Genomic DNA, 17819 nt, shown 5'->3' with positions numbered 1-17819 from the left:
AATATAAATTTGTGTTATCCTTGGTATATTTGCTTTTTCAACTTTTCATTTTTTAATTAAAACTCTTTGATGAGTTTCCAGTATCAGTAAGTAGGAGATAAAAGGTGCTTCTGAAATCATTCCATAGAGCCAGCCACACACTCCCCTTCCCTCATTTAAAATTGATCCTGGCTGCAACCAGTAACAGCAGTAATCTCTCTTCCAATGTAGAATATTTGAGACCTTGTAAGAGCAGTTTAAGTGTTGTGCATGTGCACAAAGTTTTATTTATTTTAATGAAAATATTTTAATTAAAAATAGTTAATGTCTCATGTGCTATTAAATCATCAGAAATTTGAAACAGTTTCTAAGAGACAGTCTACTAGAAAGAAAATATTATTTGAAAAGATAAATACTTTTCAAAATTTGTGAAAGATAAACGGGGAAGTGGTATGGAGAATATGCAAGGAAATATGTAACATCTTGAAAAACTTACTATAGAAAATTTTCAAATATATACAACGTTAAGAGGGAATATTGTAATGAACCAGCATATACCTATCACCAAGCTTCAAAAATTTTTAACTAATGGCCAATCTTATTTCATTTGTAGCCCCAGCCCTTCCTTTCTTTCCCCTAAGATTATTTTGGATAAAATTCCACATCATATAATTTTATATGTAAATATTTTGGTATGACATGTTTTTTAAAAAACAGGCTTAAGAATACTGAACTAACTGCAAGCTGCAAAAGGCTTTCACTGGAAAACAAAGACCTAGCACAAGAAACAAGGGATATGGCCCTAGAATTAAAGAAACAGCAAGAAGATATTAATGTGAGTTGAAAAAGAAAGTCCCAGTGACTTAGTTTTCTTACTGTAAAGTTAAGGGGTTAGAATAGATTACCTCTAAAGTTTCTTCCAGCTTTAAAAGTCTGATTATTTTAGATTATCTGATAATCTTTTTCTTCGAAATACTTTGTTTTAGAAGAAAAATATGCATACTGAGGTAGTAATAATATGCATACAATGATGAATAAAATATTCCTCTTTAGTTTATGACTCAATAAAAAAAATAAATGCTCAAATAGCTTAAAATAGTATATCATATGTATTGTTTGGGGGACAAAGTGTTATCATAGTTCACAGGATCACTTCTGCCCTGGGGAAAGAGAAAGAGAAGGCTTCAGAGAGAATACAGCATTGATTTTTACCTTAAAAACATGAATAATTATCAGTTCAGTCGGTAGCAATGAGTGGAAAAGCATTCCTTGAAGCCATAACAATACGAACAAAGGACACAAGTCTCAAAGTATCACTGGGAAACAGCAAGTAAGACTAGTTTTTTAGCTACTAATATAGAGATTATTAGGGGAATAGAGTAAGGCTGGAAAACTAGTGTGGAACTGTATAAGTTAAATAACCCATTCTCTTGCTTTATATATAACTAAATGAATTTTAAGACAGATAAAGGTCTTGAGTATTAATTTCAATTTTAGTTTTGTTGAAACAAAATAATTAATATAAACCGCACTGATTATTTCTTTAGAACAGCAAAAAGGAAGAAGAAAGGATGTTGAAACAAATAGAAAATCTGGAAGAGACAGAAACACAATTGAGGCAAGACTAATGCATTGACCTTTTTTGACTGGCCCAAAATAGTATTTCTTTTCTATTAACTTGTTGTAGTTAATTTACATTAATCTTATGTTGAATATAGTATAAAATAAAAAATTAGACTTAAATCATTGCTTTGCAATCCTGCTTAAAAATAAAATTGTAATAATGTCTATTTTATACTTAGCTTGAAATAGTGATATTAGATGTAGAAATTAATTTTAAATTATCATAAACTTTCTAATATTTAATATTTATTTAAGAAAGTATACTAGTCATATGCCAGAAAATTTAGAAGAGGTATTTAAAAAATTTAATATTACTTTAAGCATTATCTATGTTTCTAGTTGTTTTCACAATCATCTATTTTAATGCTTGTATGCCAGTCAGTCAAGTGGATATAACAATATTTTAATTTGGATATTTACATTTTCCAGTTTTTCACTATCATAAAGAATACTGTAGTAAACATTTTGGGACATAGAGATTTTTTTCTTATAGGATAAATTTCCAGTGTGAATTTATTGAGTCATAGGAATAATTATTTCAATTACTTTTTATAGACCAATGGTTTCTAATAGGTTTTATCAGTTGTAAACCATGCAATACAACCAATATTTTATGAAAATGCTGGTTCCAAATGTTTTAATTACTTTTGGGTATTATCATTAATTTATTTGATAATATAACAGGTAGAAACAACTCATAGTTCTTATGATTTATAATTTTCATGTTTTGGGTAAGCTTTGGAATTTTTCGTGTGTGTTTGCTAGAGTTTCTTCTCTGTAAATTGCTTATGCCTGTTGCCCACTAATATTTTGATATCTTGATTATTTTCTTACTCATTTAAGCTTTAAAAAACATATTAATCCTTTATGTTATTTTATTTAAAGCACATATTTCCCCTAACCTGTTGTTTTCCTTTCACTTTGGGTAATTTTTTTGTTATACAGAAGTTTTTTTAAAGAATTTTGTATTAAATCGAATTCTTTCCTTTTGAAATTTTTTCCCATTGCTTTTTTACTTACAAATCTTTTTCCTGCCTGCAATCAAATATTAATATTTTCTTTAGTTACTTTAAAAATTGATATATTTAAAAATCAATATATTGATATTTGGTTTATCTTTCTCTTTTTCAAATACTGAAAAACATTTCAAGGTATCAATTTACTTTCTAACACTACTGTAGATCTGTGACCTGCTTTTTGATATGCAGTGTTTTCATGTTTATTATTTTCTAAATAATCTGTTTTTGTATTTTAAGTTTCCTTTTAATCCATTAGTAATTTAGATGCTTTCCAAATATTAGGGGGCTCTTGTTTGTACTCACATTCTGATGTATTAAGTTTTGACTTGTTTGATTAAAGAATGTGGTCATTAAAACTTAGCAATTGTAAATTATTTGATATTTCCTTAGACCTAATATATCTCCCTCATAGGACTGTCTGGGGATTACATGAGGAAATGTGAATAAAGTGCTGAGCACAGTGCCTGGCACTTAACTGTTACTATTTTCCATATTTGGAAAGTCATCTTTTACTATGCTTCTAAAGATTACTTTTGTCCTTTATGCTTACTTTTCTTCTTCAGAAGTAACTGTTATTTATAGACTAAATCTGTAATTAAGCCACTGTACATTTTGGGGATAAAAAGTGAAGATATTTTTTAGGGAAAGGCTGCTTTTAATTTAAGAGAATTTAAATTGTTTGGATAATATCTTTTTGTACATCTGCCTACTCTATGGACTTACAGAACTGTAAATAAAAATATATTTAGGAAAAGTAAGAATATGCCAATTAAAAATTTTAAACTCAGTTGAAGAGTAAACATCCTAGATTCAGTTCTTACAAGGCCAAGTTATTCCACGTGATTGAATACTATTCCATGCATTTACATTAGACCCAGTAACATATCAGTTGTAGTAACAAGAGAGTCTACAATTAGAAATAGCTTTAGGGCTTCCCTGGTGGCGCAGTGGTTGAGAGTCCACCTGCCGATGCAGGGGACACAGGTTCGTGCCCCGGTCTGGGAAGATCCCACATGCCGCGGAGCGGCTGGGCCCGTGAGCCATGGCCGCTGAGCCTGTGCGTCCGGAGCCTGTGTTCTGCAACAGGAGAGGCCACAACAGTGAGAGGCCCACGTACCACAAAAAAAAAAAAAAAAAAAGAAAAAGAAAGAAAGAAAGAAATAGCTTTAAGTATCCTTCTGAGACAAAACACCCTTGTTTTCATATGCAACAGACAGATTTTAAATTGAAAAAAGTTTGAAAGGATAATACATGCATGTGGTGTAAAAATCAAAAGGACAAAAGGACATGGGGAAAGAAACCTGTTTTGCTTGCCTTTTGTCTTCCTGATATCCAGTTTCCCTCTCCAGAGGTATCATGGTTTCTTGTGTATGTTTCCAGAGATACTCTGTACATATATAAGGATACAGGTATACGCAAATATCTCAGTCATGTAGTTCTTCTTTAAAATCACTGGTATATATGTCCCTAATTTATCTGTACAACATTACGACTATGTCTTAGAATGATGACTAATTTATGACTAAGAAAACAGTAAAGTGAAATCTTGACTTAAATAAGAAATAAGTTTTCCTATCTAGGAGTTTCTTTTTTTATGGAAAAATGGCTATAAAGATCTAAGTAATTTCAAAATAAATGTATAAATTAATTTAAATGTAGGAGTAGAATTGTGCTTATTGACATTAACGCATGAAAAATTATCAAACAAAATGAAAATATAAACCAACAAAAAATTAAATAGTCGACCGTTTTAGGAATTCCAGAAAGGGAATAAAATGAAAATATAGATTTTATTACAGTATCACTCTTCTATTTCTTTAAGGAATGAACTGGAATCTGTGAAAGAAGAACTAAAACAGAAAGGAGATGAAGTTAAATATAAATTGGACAAGAGTGAAGAAAAGGTATGTTGTATTTAATAAAAGATTCTATCACAAAATTTTAAATCATAAAAGCAATACCACGTGTCAAGAAAAAGTATACTATTGTATAAATAATTAGTGGGCCAAGGACTGTTGTAGGCTATTGACCTTAAAAATAGGGGCCACGTTGGGTTATTTTGCTTATGTGGTTTATATCTAGAAGAAATAGTGGCATGATTCTAAATTTCTTTAAATAGTGAGCATTTATAAATGTTGATTTATATTTTAGGCTAAATAAAAGGCTCATACTTTAGTAATATGAAATATACTGATAAATTGATTAATAAATTTGTGTTGTGCATTGGTGGAAATGATTTCAAAGAGTTGAGATAGGAAGAAGGCTTTTAGGGAAGATTATTCACAAAAGTGGAATAGTATAAAGTATGTGACATGATTATAGTATATAACATACATAGAGGGAGAAAAGGGTGCCAAAATAGATTGTGCTGATCAACCTAGATTGTGAAAGCCTTGACTGTGTTTTTTCATTCATTCCACAAATATTACTGACTACCTACGATGTGCCAGGCACTGTTCTGGGTGCTAAGTTTGTTTTTAATTTGTTTTGGTGGACAATAGTATCCAATTAAGTTTTTTCATTAGGCAAGTAACATTTTTAATTTTTGAGAATGGAATAGGGAGAGGTGAAAGGCACTGGAATAAATTGGAAGGCTATAAAAAATAGTCTTGAAAGCTCTGAAAAAAATCTTAGAGAGGACTCTGGCCTAGTTTAGCTCACTTATACCTGAGCCATTCATTGCAATTAGGGGATAGAGTAATCTGTCCAAGCCTGAGCTGCATTGCCATCCTTGGAGACATATCAGTCCCCATCAAGCTTTATGAACTAAGCAGGATTACTGTGAAATTTACACTGAAAGAGTCTTTCCAGGAAAGGATGCTGGCCAGACCAAAACATAGGTCTTCTATGTAATTGCTGTTGGAGCCCATGGAAAGGGCATCTATCTAAACTTGAGTCAGGACAAGCTTCCTGGAAGAAGCAACATTCATTTTGAAACCTCTGATTAATAGGAATTAGTGGAAGGCAGAGGTGTGGGCACAAGTATATCAGGGAAAAGAAGAGTATTCCAAGTTACACACACACACACACACACACACACACACACACACATACACACATTGTATATGAAGTATGAGAGAGCCCATCATATTTAAGCAACTAGACAAAGTTTATCTTGGCTGAAAGGTAGAGTTTAAGATAGTGGTGAGAGTGGAGAGAGGAGGGAAAGCTGAGAGGCGAGGACATGCGAGTGGAGAGATGAAGATGGGGAAAAATGAGGGTGGGGGAAAATGAGGGTAGATCATTTAAGGCCACATAGCTATATTTAGGAGTTTGAGGTTATTGAAGAGTTTTCACCTGAGAAGTGTCATAATTTTATTTATACGTTGGAGAGCTCTAAGACTATTGGAATAGTCTAAGGATGAGATGAACTATATTTTTAAGGGCTTGCAATGAACCAGGAACATTCTAGATTATGTATGTTATCTTAAACTGGAAGTCATTTTTGTTCTCATTTTATGAATTAGGAAGTCAGGCCTTCAAAGGGTAAAAACTTGACAAGCTACATGACTAAGAAGTGGTAGAGCTGCCTCTCTAACATTCTTTAGACTATATCATATATTTTTCTCAAAAAGCTATTTTTTCTTTGAGTTTCATATTTATTTGTTAAATTCAACCCGAAAAAAATGAATTTAATCTCCTAAAGACTTGGTATGTAATTCACTACTTTAAAATTTGTATCAGAGGGCTGCTTCAAAACACTAATTTTGTTGGTGTAGGGAAAAACATGAATTTCATGTTTAATGTAAAATAAAAATCTTCCACTAAGAACGTAAATTTATTTTACCAAAGTAGAAAATATTAATGATGAGTTAAGGAAAAAAAAAACAACAACGAAATGCAAGACAAGTTGATAGCATGTTTCAGCTTTCCATGGTTGGATTTCAATTTACCTGTTGAAACAGTTTTCTGGAAAGAATTTAAAATACAAATATTTCTTGGATATTTTGGCTGACATTGAAATTCATTACACTCTTCTTTTATCCCAATCCACTACGTTAGTTCAGACATTTATTATTTCATACGTAGTTTATCTGAGCCTTTGTTTCCTCATCTCTAAAGTGGGGATAATAATACCTACTTTTCTATATCATTGGATTGTTACAAAGTTCAGTTTAACAAATGTTTGTGAAAGACATATTTAACAAATTATAAACATTTATATATAGTTTAAAAAAATTCAGTATAAACTGGGAAAGCTAATAAAATATTGTAAAGTGATATTAATGCTAAGATAAGAATAATGAACATTGACATATAGACACAAAAAGAATTTCTTTTTTAAAAAAGGTTACTGAACTAAACTGGGAGAGCTGATAAATGTTTTTGTAGAAATATAAGACTAAGCTTTATAATTCCATGTCTAAAAGATACTCAGAAAATAGAAATTCTGTTAACATTTTTTAAAAATCTGATGTCAAATAATGTTTTTTAGGCTCGAAGCATTGAATGTGAAGTCGTAAAAAAAGATAAACAAATGAAGATATTAGAAAACAAGGTATTATCAAATGTGAAAAATATTTAGGAATAGAGACTTTGTAACAAAATATGTATGGCTAGATTCTTTAGGGCCAACCTTTACATTGTCCTGTACAAAGAAATCTCAATTCCACTTTGAAGGCTTTCAGGAATAGTATAGGATTTTTTTTTAACATCTTTATTGGAGTATAATTGCTTTACAATGGTGTGTTAGTTTCTGCTTTATAACAAAGTGAATCAGCTATACATATACATATATCCCCATATCTCCTCCCTCTTGTGTCTCCCTCCCACCCTCCCTATCCCACCTCTCTAGGTGGTCACAAAGCACTGAGCTGATTGCCCTGTGCTATGCGGCTGCTTCCTACTAGCTATCTATTTTACATTTGGTAGTATATATAAGTCCATGCCACTCTCTCACTTTGTCCCAGCTTACCCTTTCCCCTCCCCGAGGAATAGTATAGGATTTTTACTACAGGTTTCTTTGAAGAGGCTCTGGGATAAGGAGTTTTTGCATAATGCTTCAAAGACCAAAGAAAGCTTCATTAAACTGATCTTTAGCTATCTCTTCTCTTTCCCCAAATTTCATTCTCTTAGCAGCTGCATTTGTTGTGGATATCTTTAGAGTGGCAAGATGCTTTTAAAAATCATTCTTAGATATCTCTCCAATTCTTATAATCAAGGGAGCTGCAGAAAAATTTCTGCTTTCTTTATGTGAAATGTTTTTACTGCCTGGCTGGCAATACCAATTCACTTTTCCCTTCTCTGCCCTTCACCACACACTTGTCTTAAACTTGACTTTCTGTATAGTGAGTCAGTGAGTAGTCTTTCGGAAAGCATAGTTCACTTTCTGAAGTTCCGACCTCTAATAATTAACACTATTTTCTTCTACCTAGAATTCTGGTGAATAAAATTCTTTGATTTTTTGTACATGAATTATTTGACTTAAAAATAACTGTAATACTTTAAAATCTTTTCAAGAATTTCTGGGTATTCCACCAAATCTATTAATTAGTCCTAAATTCGGATATTATTTAAATTTAAAAGGATTGAAAACTTAAGTTACTTTAATTTTCATTAGTTTATTCAGAAATAAGGGACAGTGAGATGGTCCAGTCAAAATGGCAAAGTTGATAGATCTGATGTCATTATCCTTTTAGTAAAATATACATATTTTTTTAACTGTCATAATTACAGTTATAAAGATGGTTTTTATAATATGTAGTAATGTCAGTTATAAAGATAGTTTTTAGGAAAAACTGAGTAGCAGAAAAATATGATCATCAATATTAACTCTCAAGGGAATAAGTTTTGATGGTCTGAAGAACAGAGAAATGCATAAAACATGTGCTTTTTTGGGCAAAGTTAATAATCTGGTGATACTTCAAACTGATATTTTTAAAATGTGTTCAGCATTCATGTGGTAAGGCCAAGAAGTAACCTATTTTCCTGTCTATTGAGTTTTAAATTTTAATTATATTTTTCATTACTGAAGTTTTAATTAGTTCTTTTAAAAATCTGCTCAATTGTTGTTTATGGTCTCTCATTTCTTTTTCATAGTTTCAAGTCTTTAATTTTAAAAAATATTTAATATATTTTAATATGATATTCTTTGTCTGATAATATCAATATCTGAAGTCTTCTTCAGGTCTGATTTTGCTCTTTGTTCTTTCTGCTGACTTTTTATTCTTTGAGCCTTATTTATGTTTTCTGATTCCTTGGTTTTTTACCTGTGGTAATTCTTTGAGGCTTGTGTTGAAATTGGTATCCTCCCAGAAAGATTTTCTTGGGGACACTACTAACGAGGAGCCCGTTTTAAAGTAAATTCTCCATTTGAAGTTTTTTGAGATTATAGAGATAGTATGAATCCAGCTATAAATGACTGCCCCGCTCCCCTCCCCAATCCAATATAAGGCCACCTCATGGCTACAAATTTTCAGGACAGTTTTCATAACATTCACTCAGTGCCAGGGTCAAGACAGACAAGTTTCCTTACTGTACCCTTCTGTGTGGCAGATTTATTTCTTGTTTACACTTTCACTGAGTAGGTAGTCCTTTGAGTTTGTGACTTTATGCAGGGTTCTCTTATTGGATTCTCTACCTTTAGTGAGCTCTGAGTTTTATCTCCTATCTCTTTGACCCTAGGTATGTTCAGCAGATACCCGTAGGCCAAGTGCTGCCTTTGATGCTAGCCTCAAACCTACTATTATGACACTTTAAAGTTGTAATTTCAAGTAGGCAGATTCCTTATTTTTTAGATATTTACTTTCAAATTATTTTTATCAGGAAAGTTGTTCAGAGTATCTAGGTGATTTTTCTGTCAAAAATGGAAGTCTTTGATTTTTTTAATAAATAAAAATTGTATACACAAATAGTTTCACCTAATATGTTTATACCTGCCAATTGGCATGATAATCAGTAAAATGTTTCTCACTTTTCTATGGCTTTTCTTCTTCAGTTTTCTTTTGAGTTTTCTGAAATAGACCATTGAGGGGGATGGTGCACAGTAAAATTTAGATTAAATAAATCACTTGTAAACCCCAGTATCATACCTTATTCAGTTTCAGAATAGTTGCTGACTATGACTACATATGAGTATTTCAAGAAAGATATTTAACACAGCATTTTGTGCTAATTGTGGATATTAAAATTTTTTTCCCATTGGACTTTCTTTCTACTTTGATGGAAATTAGAACAGCTTATATATCTGTAATGTTTTAGGACCCTTTAGAAATCTGTGCTGCATTTATGGTGCTCCATATATTTTTGGGCTAGTACCTCTTAATCCAATTCTACATGTGTAGCCAGGTGAAATAGTCCCTCAAAGTGAGATATTAAAAAAATGATTTAGATGGTATTTCTGTAAGAGGAATTAGAATGTATTTAGGAGGAGATAGAGTATTATAGAGGAGATAGAGTATTATATTATTCCCCTTCCCCAAACATAATAAGTAAAAGAGATTTCATAAATGATAAATGGGGAATAATGAATAAGAAAGAAGACAAATTATAGTTATTCCTCTGGCTGGCTTTCCAAAATCCAATTAATTATATAATTCAGCCCTCTGTATGGGATTCAGTAAAAGGTACTTTTCCCTTAAAGTAATTGAATTCATGTGTTCTTTAAGTAGATTAAGACATTTTAAGAATTTCAAATTTGTACTGAGATAATCTATTAAAATTTGTACTTGTTCACATAATTTTTGACATTAATGGAATTATTTAACGACATGATTTTTGAAGTGATCTCTATGCTAATATTTTTGTTAGTTTGAAATTATTTTGACTGGAATATTGAATAAAATATTTTAAATTTCTCTTGATTTTTTAGTGTAACAATTTAAGGAAACAAGTTGAAAATAAAAGCAAGGTTATTGAAGAACTCCAGCAGGAGGTATGTACTGATTCTCAAAATAAAACTATTTAAAAAAAAAAAAAACCTATGTTTTCACTACAGTTTTAGAGAATAATGCTTTCCTTTACTTTAGTAATTTTAGTCTAAGTCAGTAACAGTGCAAGTTTGAATCACTTTGATATTAAACATAATCCTTTATTTTTATCTTTTAACAGAATAAGGCCTTAAAAAAAAAAAGTACAGCAGAAAGCAAGCAACTGAATGTTTATGAGATAAAGGTATTTGGAATCCTTATTTTTGTTTTAAAAATACTAACACATAGATGAGAATTTAGGAATTTTAAGCCCTTTATTTATATTGTAGCAATTATTTTCAATCATTATCTTTTGAGATTGTGGGTATCAATCCTTTTAGTTGTAGTAGAGTGCACATCTTTGGTTTATCTATGTTAAAATCATCTAAGCAGCTTAGAATATATGTACGTGTGTGTATATATATGTCTTCATATTCCTTACCCATACATTGAAAATTGAACTTGAGTAGGTTTGGGGTGGAGCCTTGGAATTGTTAATCTGGATAAAAAAGTCAAGGCCACACTATATGCTCCCTGCAAGAGACACACTTTATTAAATATAAAGATAAAAGGAAGTTGAAGTAAAAATATGGAAAAAGATATGTCATATGCTATACAAACAGTAAGCATAGAAAAGCTGGAATAACAATTTTTATAACACATATAATAGATTGAAATACAAGGAGTATTATCAGAGATCCTAAGGGGCATTTGATAATGATAAAGGTATCAGTTCATCAGGAAGATATAACAGTCATGAATGTATTTGTTCTTAATAGCAGAGCTTCAATATATGTGAAGTAAAAACATAAAAAACTAAAATGAGAAATAGATAATTTCATTATTATATTTGGGGGTTGTAATAGCCCTCTTTCAGCAATTGATGCAACTAGAAGAAAATAGGTAAGAATATACAAAATTTGAACAACATTATTAACTACCTTGACTTAATTGACATTTGTAGAACATTATAGCTACAACTGTAAATTCTTTTGAAGTGCACATAGGTTGTTTACCAAGATAGACCATATGCTGGGCCATACATTTAAAAATTTTAAAGTCTTATAGAGTATATTCTCTCACTACAACAGAATTAAATTACAAATAAGTAACCATAGGATATCTGGAAAAGCCTAAATATTTGGAAATTAAGCATTATACTAGTAAGTAACTCATGGGCCAAAGAAGAAATCACAAGGAAAATTAGAAATTATTTTAAATGGAACGATCATAAAAATACAATATGCCAAAATTTGTGGGATGCAACTAAAGCAGTTCTTGTAGGGAAATTTATAAATAATGTTTATTTTAGAAAAGGAGAAATGACCTAGGTTTTCACCCAGATACTGAAAAGAGGTGAGCAAATGAAACCCATGGAAAGTAGACCAAAGGAAATAATAAAAATGAAAAGAGAGATCAAAGAAATAAGAGAGACAAAGACAAAAATTAATGAAATCAAAAGTTGATTCTTTGAAAATATTAATAAAATTGATAAGCCCCTAGCAGGGTTGATTACAAAAGGAGAGAGAGTAAAATTCACTGAAGGCAGGAATAAAATAGGGCATTACCATATAGATACTGTAAATATTAAAAGGATAACAAAGGAATGTCATGGACAACATTATATCAATAAATTTGAAACTTAGATGAAATGGGCAAATTTATTTTTTTAAAATTTAATTAAATTTAACTTTTTTATACAGCAGGTTCTTATTAGTTATCGATTTTATACATATTAGTGTATATATGTATCTCCCAATTCTTCCCACCACCACCACCACCCCCACCCCCGCTTTTCCCCCTTGCTGTCCATACGTTTGTTCTCTACATCTGTGTCTCTGTTTCAGCCTTGCAAACCAGTTCATCTGTACCATTTTTTCTAGATTCCACATATATACGTTTGTACGATATTTGTTTTTCTCTTTCTGACTTACTTCACTCTGTATGACAGTCTGTAGGTCCATCCATGTCTTTGCAAATGACCCAATTTCATTCCTTTTTATGGCCGAGTAATATTCCATTGTATATATGGGCAAATTTCTTGGAAAACCTAACTTCCTAAAAACTGACACAAGATGAAACAGTACATCTGAAGAGCCATATATCAGGGAAATTGAATTTGTCATCAAAAATCTCCTAGAGAAGAGATATACCATGTTCTTGGATTGGAAGGATCAATATTGTGAAAATGACTATGCTACCCAAAGCAATCTACAGATTCAGTGCAATTCCTATCAAACTACCAATGGCATTTTTCACAGAACTAGAAGAAAAAAATCTTAAAATTTGTATGGAGACACAAAAGACCCTGAATAACCAAAGCAATCTTGAGAAAGAAAAATGGAGTTGGAGGAATCAGACGCCCTGACTTCTGACTATACTACCAAGCTATAGTAATCAAGACAATGTAGTACTGACACAAAAACAGAAATATAGATCAATGGAACAGGATAGAAAGCCCAGAGATAAACCCACACACCTATGTCAACTAATCTATGACAAAGGAGTCAAGGATATACAATGGGGAAAAGACAGTCTCTTCAGTAAGTGGTGCTGGGAAAACTGGACAGCTACATGTAAAAGAATGAAATGAGAACACTCCCTAACACCATACACAAAAGTAAACTCAAAATGGATTAAAGACCTAAATGTAAGACTGGACACTATAAAACGCTTAGAGGAAAACAGGCAGAACACTCTATGACATAAATCACATCAAGATCCTTTTTGACCCACCTCCTAGAGTAATGGAAATAAAAGCAAAAATAAACAAATGGGACCTAATGAAACTTAAAAGCTTTTGCACAGCAAAGGAAACTATAAACAAGACAAAAAGACAGCCCCCAGAATGGGAGAAAATATTTGCAAACGAATCAACAGACAAAGGATTAATCTCCAAAATATATAAACAGTTCATGCAGCTCAATATCAAAAAAACAAACAACCCAATTAAAAAATGGGCAGAAGATCTAAACAGACATTTCTCCAAAGAAGACATACAGATGGCCCAAAGCACATGAAAAGATGCTCAACATCACTAATTATTAGAGAAATGCAAATCAAACCTACCATGAGGTATCACCTCACACCGGTCAGAATGGCCATCATCAAAAAAATCTACAAACAAATGCTGGAGAGGGTGTGAAGAAAAGGGAACCCTCTTACATTGTTGGTTGGAATGTAAATTGATATAGCCACTATGGAGAACAGTATGGAAGTTCCTAGAAAAACTAAAAATAGAATTACCATGTGATCCAGCAATCCCACTACTGGGCATATACCCAGAGAAAACCATAATTCAGAAAGACACATGCACCCAGTGTTCATTGCAGCACTATTTACAATAACCAGGTCATGGAAGCAACCTAAGTGCGCATTGACAGACGAATGGATGAAGAAGATGTGGTACGTATATGCAATGGAATATTACTTATCCATAAAAAGGAACTCAATTAGGTCATTTGTAGAGATGTGGTTGGACCTAAAGACTGTCATACAGAGTGAAGCAAGTCAGAGAAAAACAAATATCATATATTAACGCATATTTGTGGAATCTAGAAAAATGGTACAGATGAACCGGTTTGCAGGGCAGAAATAGAGACACAGATGTAGAGAACAAACGTATGGACACCAAGGGGGGAAGTGTGTGTGGGGGTGTGGTTGGATGAATTGAGAGATTGGGATTGACATATATGCACCAATATGTATAAAATAGATAACTAATAAGAACCTGCTGTATAAAAACAAATTAAATAAAATTCAAAAAAAAATTTCCTTGAGAAAATCCTGATCTGGAAGTTCTCAGGTGAATTCTAACACACACTTCAGGAAGAAATAATGCCAGTGTTCTACAAATTCTTTCAAAAAATAGAAGAGGGGAAACAATTCCCAACTAGTTTTTTGATACAAAATCCTGATAAAGATATTACAAGAAAAAAAATTACAGACCAGTATCCTTTATAGAGACATAAAACCCTTAAAAAAATACCAGTAAATATAATCTAGCAATATATTAAAACCATATTACATTGAAGAAGTGGGGGGTTTTGAAACTTAAGTTAGGTTTAAAATTTGAAACTATCAGTGTAATTTACTGTATCAAGTGATTAAATAGAAAAATATAATCAGCTCAATGATTGCAGAGAAACATTTGACAAAATTCCCCACTCATTCTTGATAAAAAAATTTCAACAAAACTAGGTATAAAAGGAGACTTTATCAGTCTAATACAGAATACCTACAAAATACCTAGAGCTAGCATCATACTTAATGATGAAAGACTGAATACTTTCTCTTTAGTATCAAGAACAGTGTCTGCTCTTACTACCCCATTCAACATTGTATTGGAGGTTCTAGCTAGTACATTAAGGCAAAAAAAAGGAATAAAGTTATATAGATTGTAAAACAATATGTAAAACTGTTTCTTCTTAAGCGATGTGATGGTCTACACTGAAAATTCTAAGGTTTCTACAAAGTCACTAGTGTACTAGTAAGTGAACTAGCAATATTCATAAAAATATGATAAATTAGACTTCATCAAAATCTGAAAGATCTGCATATCAAAAGGTATCATTAAGAAGATAGGCGGGCTTCCCTGGTGGCGCAGTGGTTGAGAGTCCGCCTGCCGATGCAGGGGACATGGGTTCGTGCCCCGGTCCGGGAAGATCCCACATGCCGCAGAGCGGCTAGGCCCGTGAGCCATGGCCACTGAGCCTGCGCGTCCGGAGAGGCCACAAACAGTGAGAGGCCCGCGTACCGGGAAAAAAAAAAAAAAAAGAAAATAGGCAAAGTACAAAGAAGACGAAAATACTGACAAAAATATTTGTTTGACAAATAACATATATCCAGAATATATAAAGAACTCTTAAAACTCAACACTAAAATACAAATATTCCAATTCAAAATTGGCAAAAGACAACTACAAACAACCTGGATTGGAAATGGGCAAAGGACTTGAATAAATATTTCTCCACAGAAGATGTATAAATGGTATATAGGTACATGAAAAGATCTTCAACATCACTAATCATTAGGAAAATGCAAATCAAAACCACAATAAGATGCCACCTCACATCCATTAGGATGGGTACTATTAAAAAAAAAAGAACATAAGAAATATTTGTGAAATTGTAGAGAAATTGGAATCCTTGTACACTGTTGGTGGGATGTCAAATGGTACCATTGCTATGGAAAGCAGTCTGGTGGTTACTCAAAAATTAAAAATTGAATTAACATATGATCTGGTAATTCCATCTCTGTGCATATACCTAAAGAATTGAAAGTAGGGTCTGAAAGAAATATGTATACACCCGTGTTTTTAGCAGCATTATTCACAATAGCTGAAAGGTAGAAGCAACTCAATATTCATTGACTAATGAGTGACAAACAATATGTGGTATATACATAGAATGAAATTTTACCCAGCCTTAAGAAAGAAGGAAATTCTGATATATGCTACGGCATGAATAAACCTTGAGGGCATAAGCTAAGTGAAAGAAGCCAGTCACAAAAAGACAAATATTATTCTACTTATGTGAGGTACCTAGGGTTGTCAAATTTATGGGCTAGAGAGTGGTGGTTGCCAGGGACTGTGCGAGGGGGGTAGTGGGGAATTATTTAATGGGTATAGAGTTTCAGTTTTATGAGATAAAGAGTTCTGGGGATTGGTTGCATAACCATGTAAATGAACTGTATGGTTTAGAAAGGTTAAGATGGCAAATTTTATGTTATGGGTATTTTATCATAATAAAAATTAAAAAGTGGGCAAAAGACTTGAATAGACACTTCACAAAGGAAATATACTAATGACTGATTAGCTCATGAAGAAATATTTAACACTATTAGTTACAGAAATAAAAATAAAATCACAATGGGATATCACTACACCCCTAAGCAGGACTAGCCACATAATATGTAGGGCTCAGTGCAAAATGAAAAGGTGGGGCACCTAGTTCAAATATTCTTAAAAAATTCAAAATAGGCTGGAAACTAATCAGAGAGCATTGTATGACTACATAGGTCTCACACCTATGAAAGTGGGCCCTACCTACAAGAATGGTTGAAATTTTATTGGTTCATCTGTTGATGGACATTTAGGTTGCTTCTATATCTTGACTATTGTAAATAATGCTACAAGGAACATAGGGGTACATATATATTTCAAATTAGTGTTTTTGCTTTCCTCAGAAAAGCACCCAGAAATGGAATTGCTGCATCATAGGGTAGTGTTCTTTTTTAATTTTCTGAGGAATTTCCATACTGTTTTCCACAGTGGCTGTACCAATTTACATTTCTACTGACAGTGCATGAGGGTTCCGTTTTCTCCACATCCTCATCAATGCTTGTTATTTGTTGTCTTTGAGGATAGTCATTCTGACAGGTGAGGGGTGATACCTCGTGGTAGTTTTGATTTGCATTTCTCTAGTAATAAGTGATGTTGACCATCTTTTCATGTGCTTTTGGCCATCTGTATGTCTTCTTTGGAGAAATGTCTGTTTAGATCTTCTGCCCAGTTTTTGATTGGATTGTTTGTTTTTTTAATATTGGGCTGTGTGAGCTGTTTGTATATTTTGGAGATTAATCCCTTGTCAGTCACTTTGCTTGCAAATATTTTTTCTTGTTTTTTTGGTTGTCTTTCCATTTTGTTTATGGCTTCCTTTGCTGTGCAAAAGCTTTTAAGTTTAGTTAGGTCCCATTTGTTTATTTTTGTTTTATTTTAGTTACTCTAGGAGGTGGATCCAAAAAGATATTGCTACAATTATGTCAGAGAGTGTTCTGCCTATGTTTTCCTCTAAGAGTTTTATAGTATCCGGCCTTACATTTAGGTCTTTAATCCAGTTTTAGTATATTTTTGTGTATGGTGTTAGGGAGTGTTCTAATTTCATTCTTTCTCATAAAGCTGTCCAGTTTTCCCAGCACTGGTTATTGAAGAGGCTGTCTTTTCTCCATTGTATATTCTTGCCTCCTTTGTCATAGATCAGTTCACCATAGGTGCGTGAGTTTATCTCTGGACTTTCTATTCTGTTGCATTGAGCTATATTTTTGTTTTTGTGCCAATATTATACTGTTTTGATTATTGTAGCTTTGTATTGTCTGAAGTCAGGGTGTCTGATTCCTCCAGCTCCATTTTTCTTTCTCAAGATTGCTTCGACTATTTGGGGTCTTTTATGTTTCCATACAAATTAAAATTTTTTTTTGTTCTATTTCTGTAAAAAAGGCCGTTGGTAATTTGCTGGGGTTGCATTGAGTCTATAGATTGACTTGGGTAGTATAGTCATTTTGACAACATTGA

The 17819-nt window shown here is 32.4% G+C and overlaps 1 protein-coding gene across 2 annotated transcripts in view; it reads left to right on the top strand.

Moving 5' to 3' along the window:
- Nucleotides 1–17819, top strand: part of SYCP1 (synaptonemal complex protein 1) — a 158200-nt gene that overhangs the window by 83068 nt on the left and 57313 nt on the right. For both annotated transcript variants that reach the window (XM_060287085.1, XM_060287078.1), the window contains exons 18-22: nucleotides 697–814; nucleotides 1527–1597; nucleotides 4444–4525; nucleotides 10432–10494; nucleotides 10671–10733. In XM_060287085.1, coding sequence (XP_060143068.1) covers nucleotides 697–814; nucleotides 1527–1597; nucleotides 4444–4525; nucleotides 10432–10494; nucleotides 10671–10733 — 397 coding nt within the window. The remainder of the gene's footprint in view (nucleotides 1–696; nucleotides 815–1526; nucleotides 1598–4443; nucleotides 4526–10431; nucleotides 10495–10670; nucleotides 10734–17819) is intronic.

Source organism: Globicephala melas, chromosome 1 (genome assembly GCF_963455315.2).
Source record: "Globicephala melas chromosome 1, mGloMel1.2, whole genome shotgun sequence".
Lineage (NCBI taxonomy): Eukaryota > Metazoa > Chordata > Mammalia > Artiodactyla > Delphinidae > Globicephala > Globicephala melas.
This window is presented reverse-complemented; position numbering and strand designations above follow the sequence as displayed.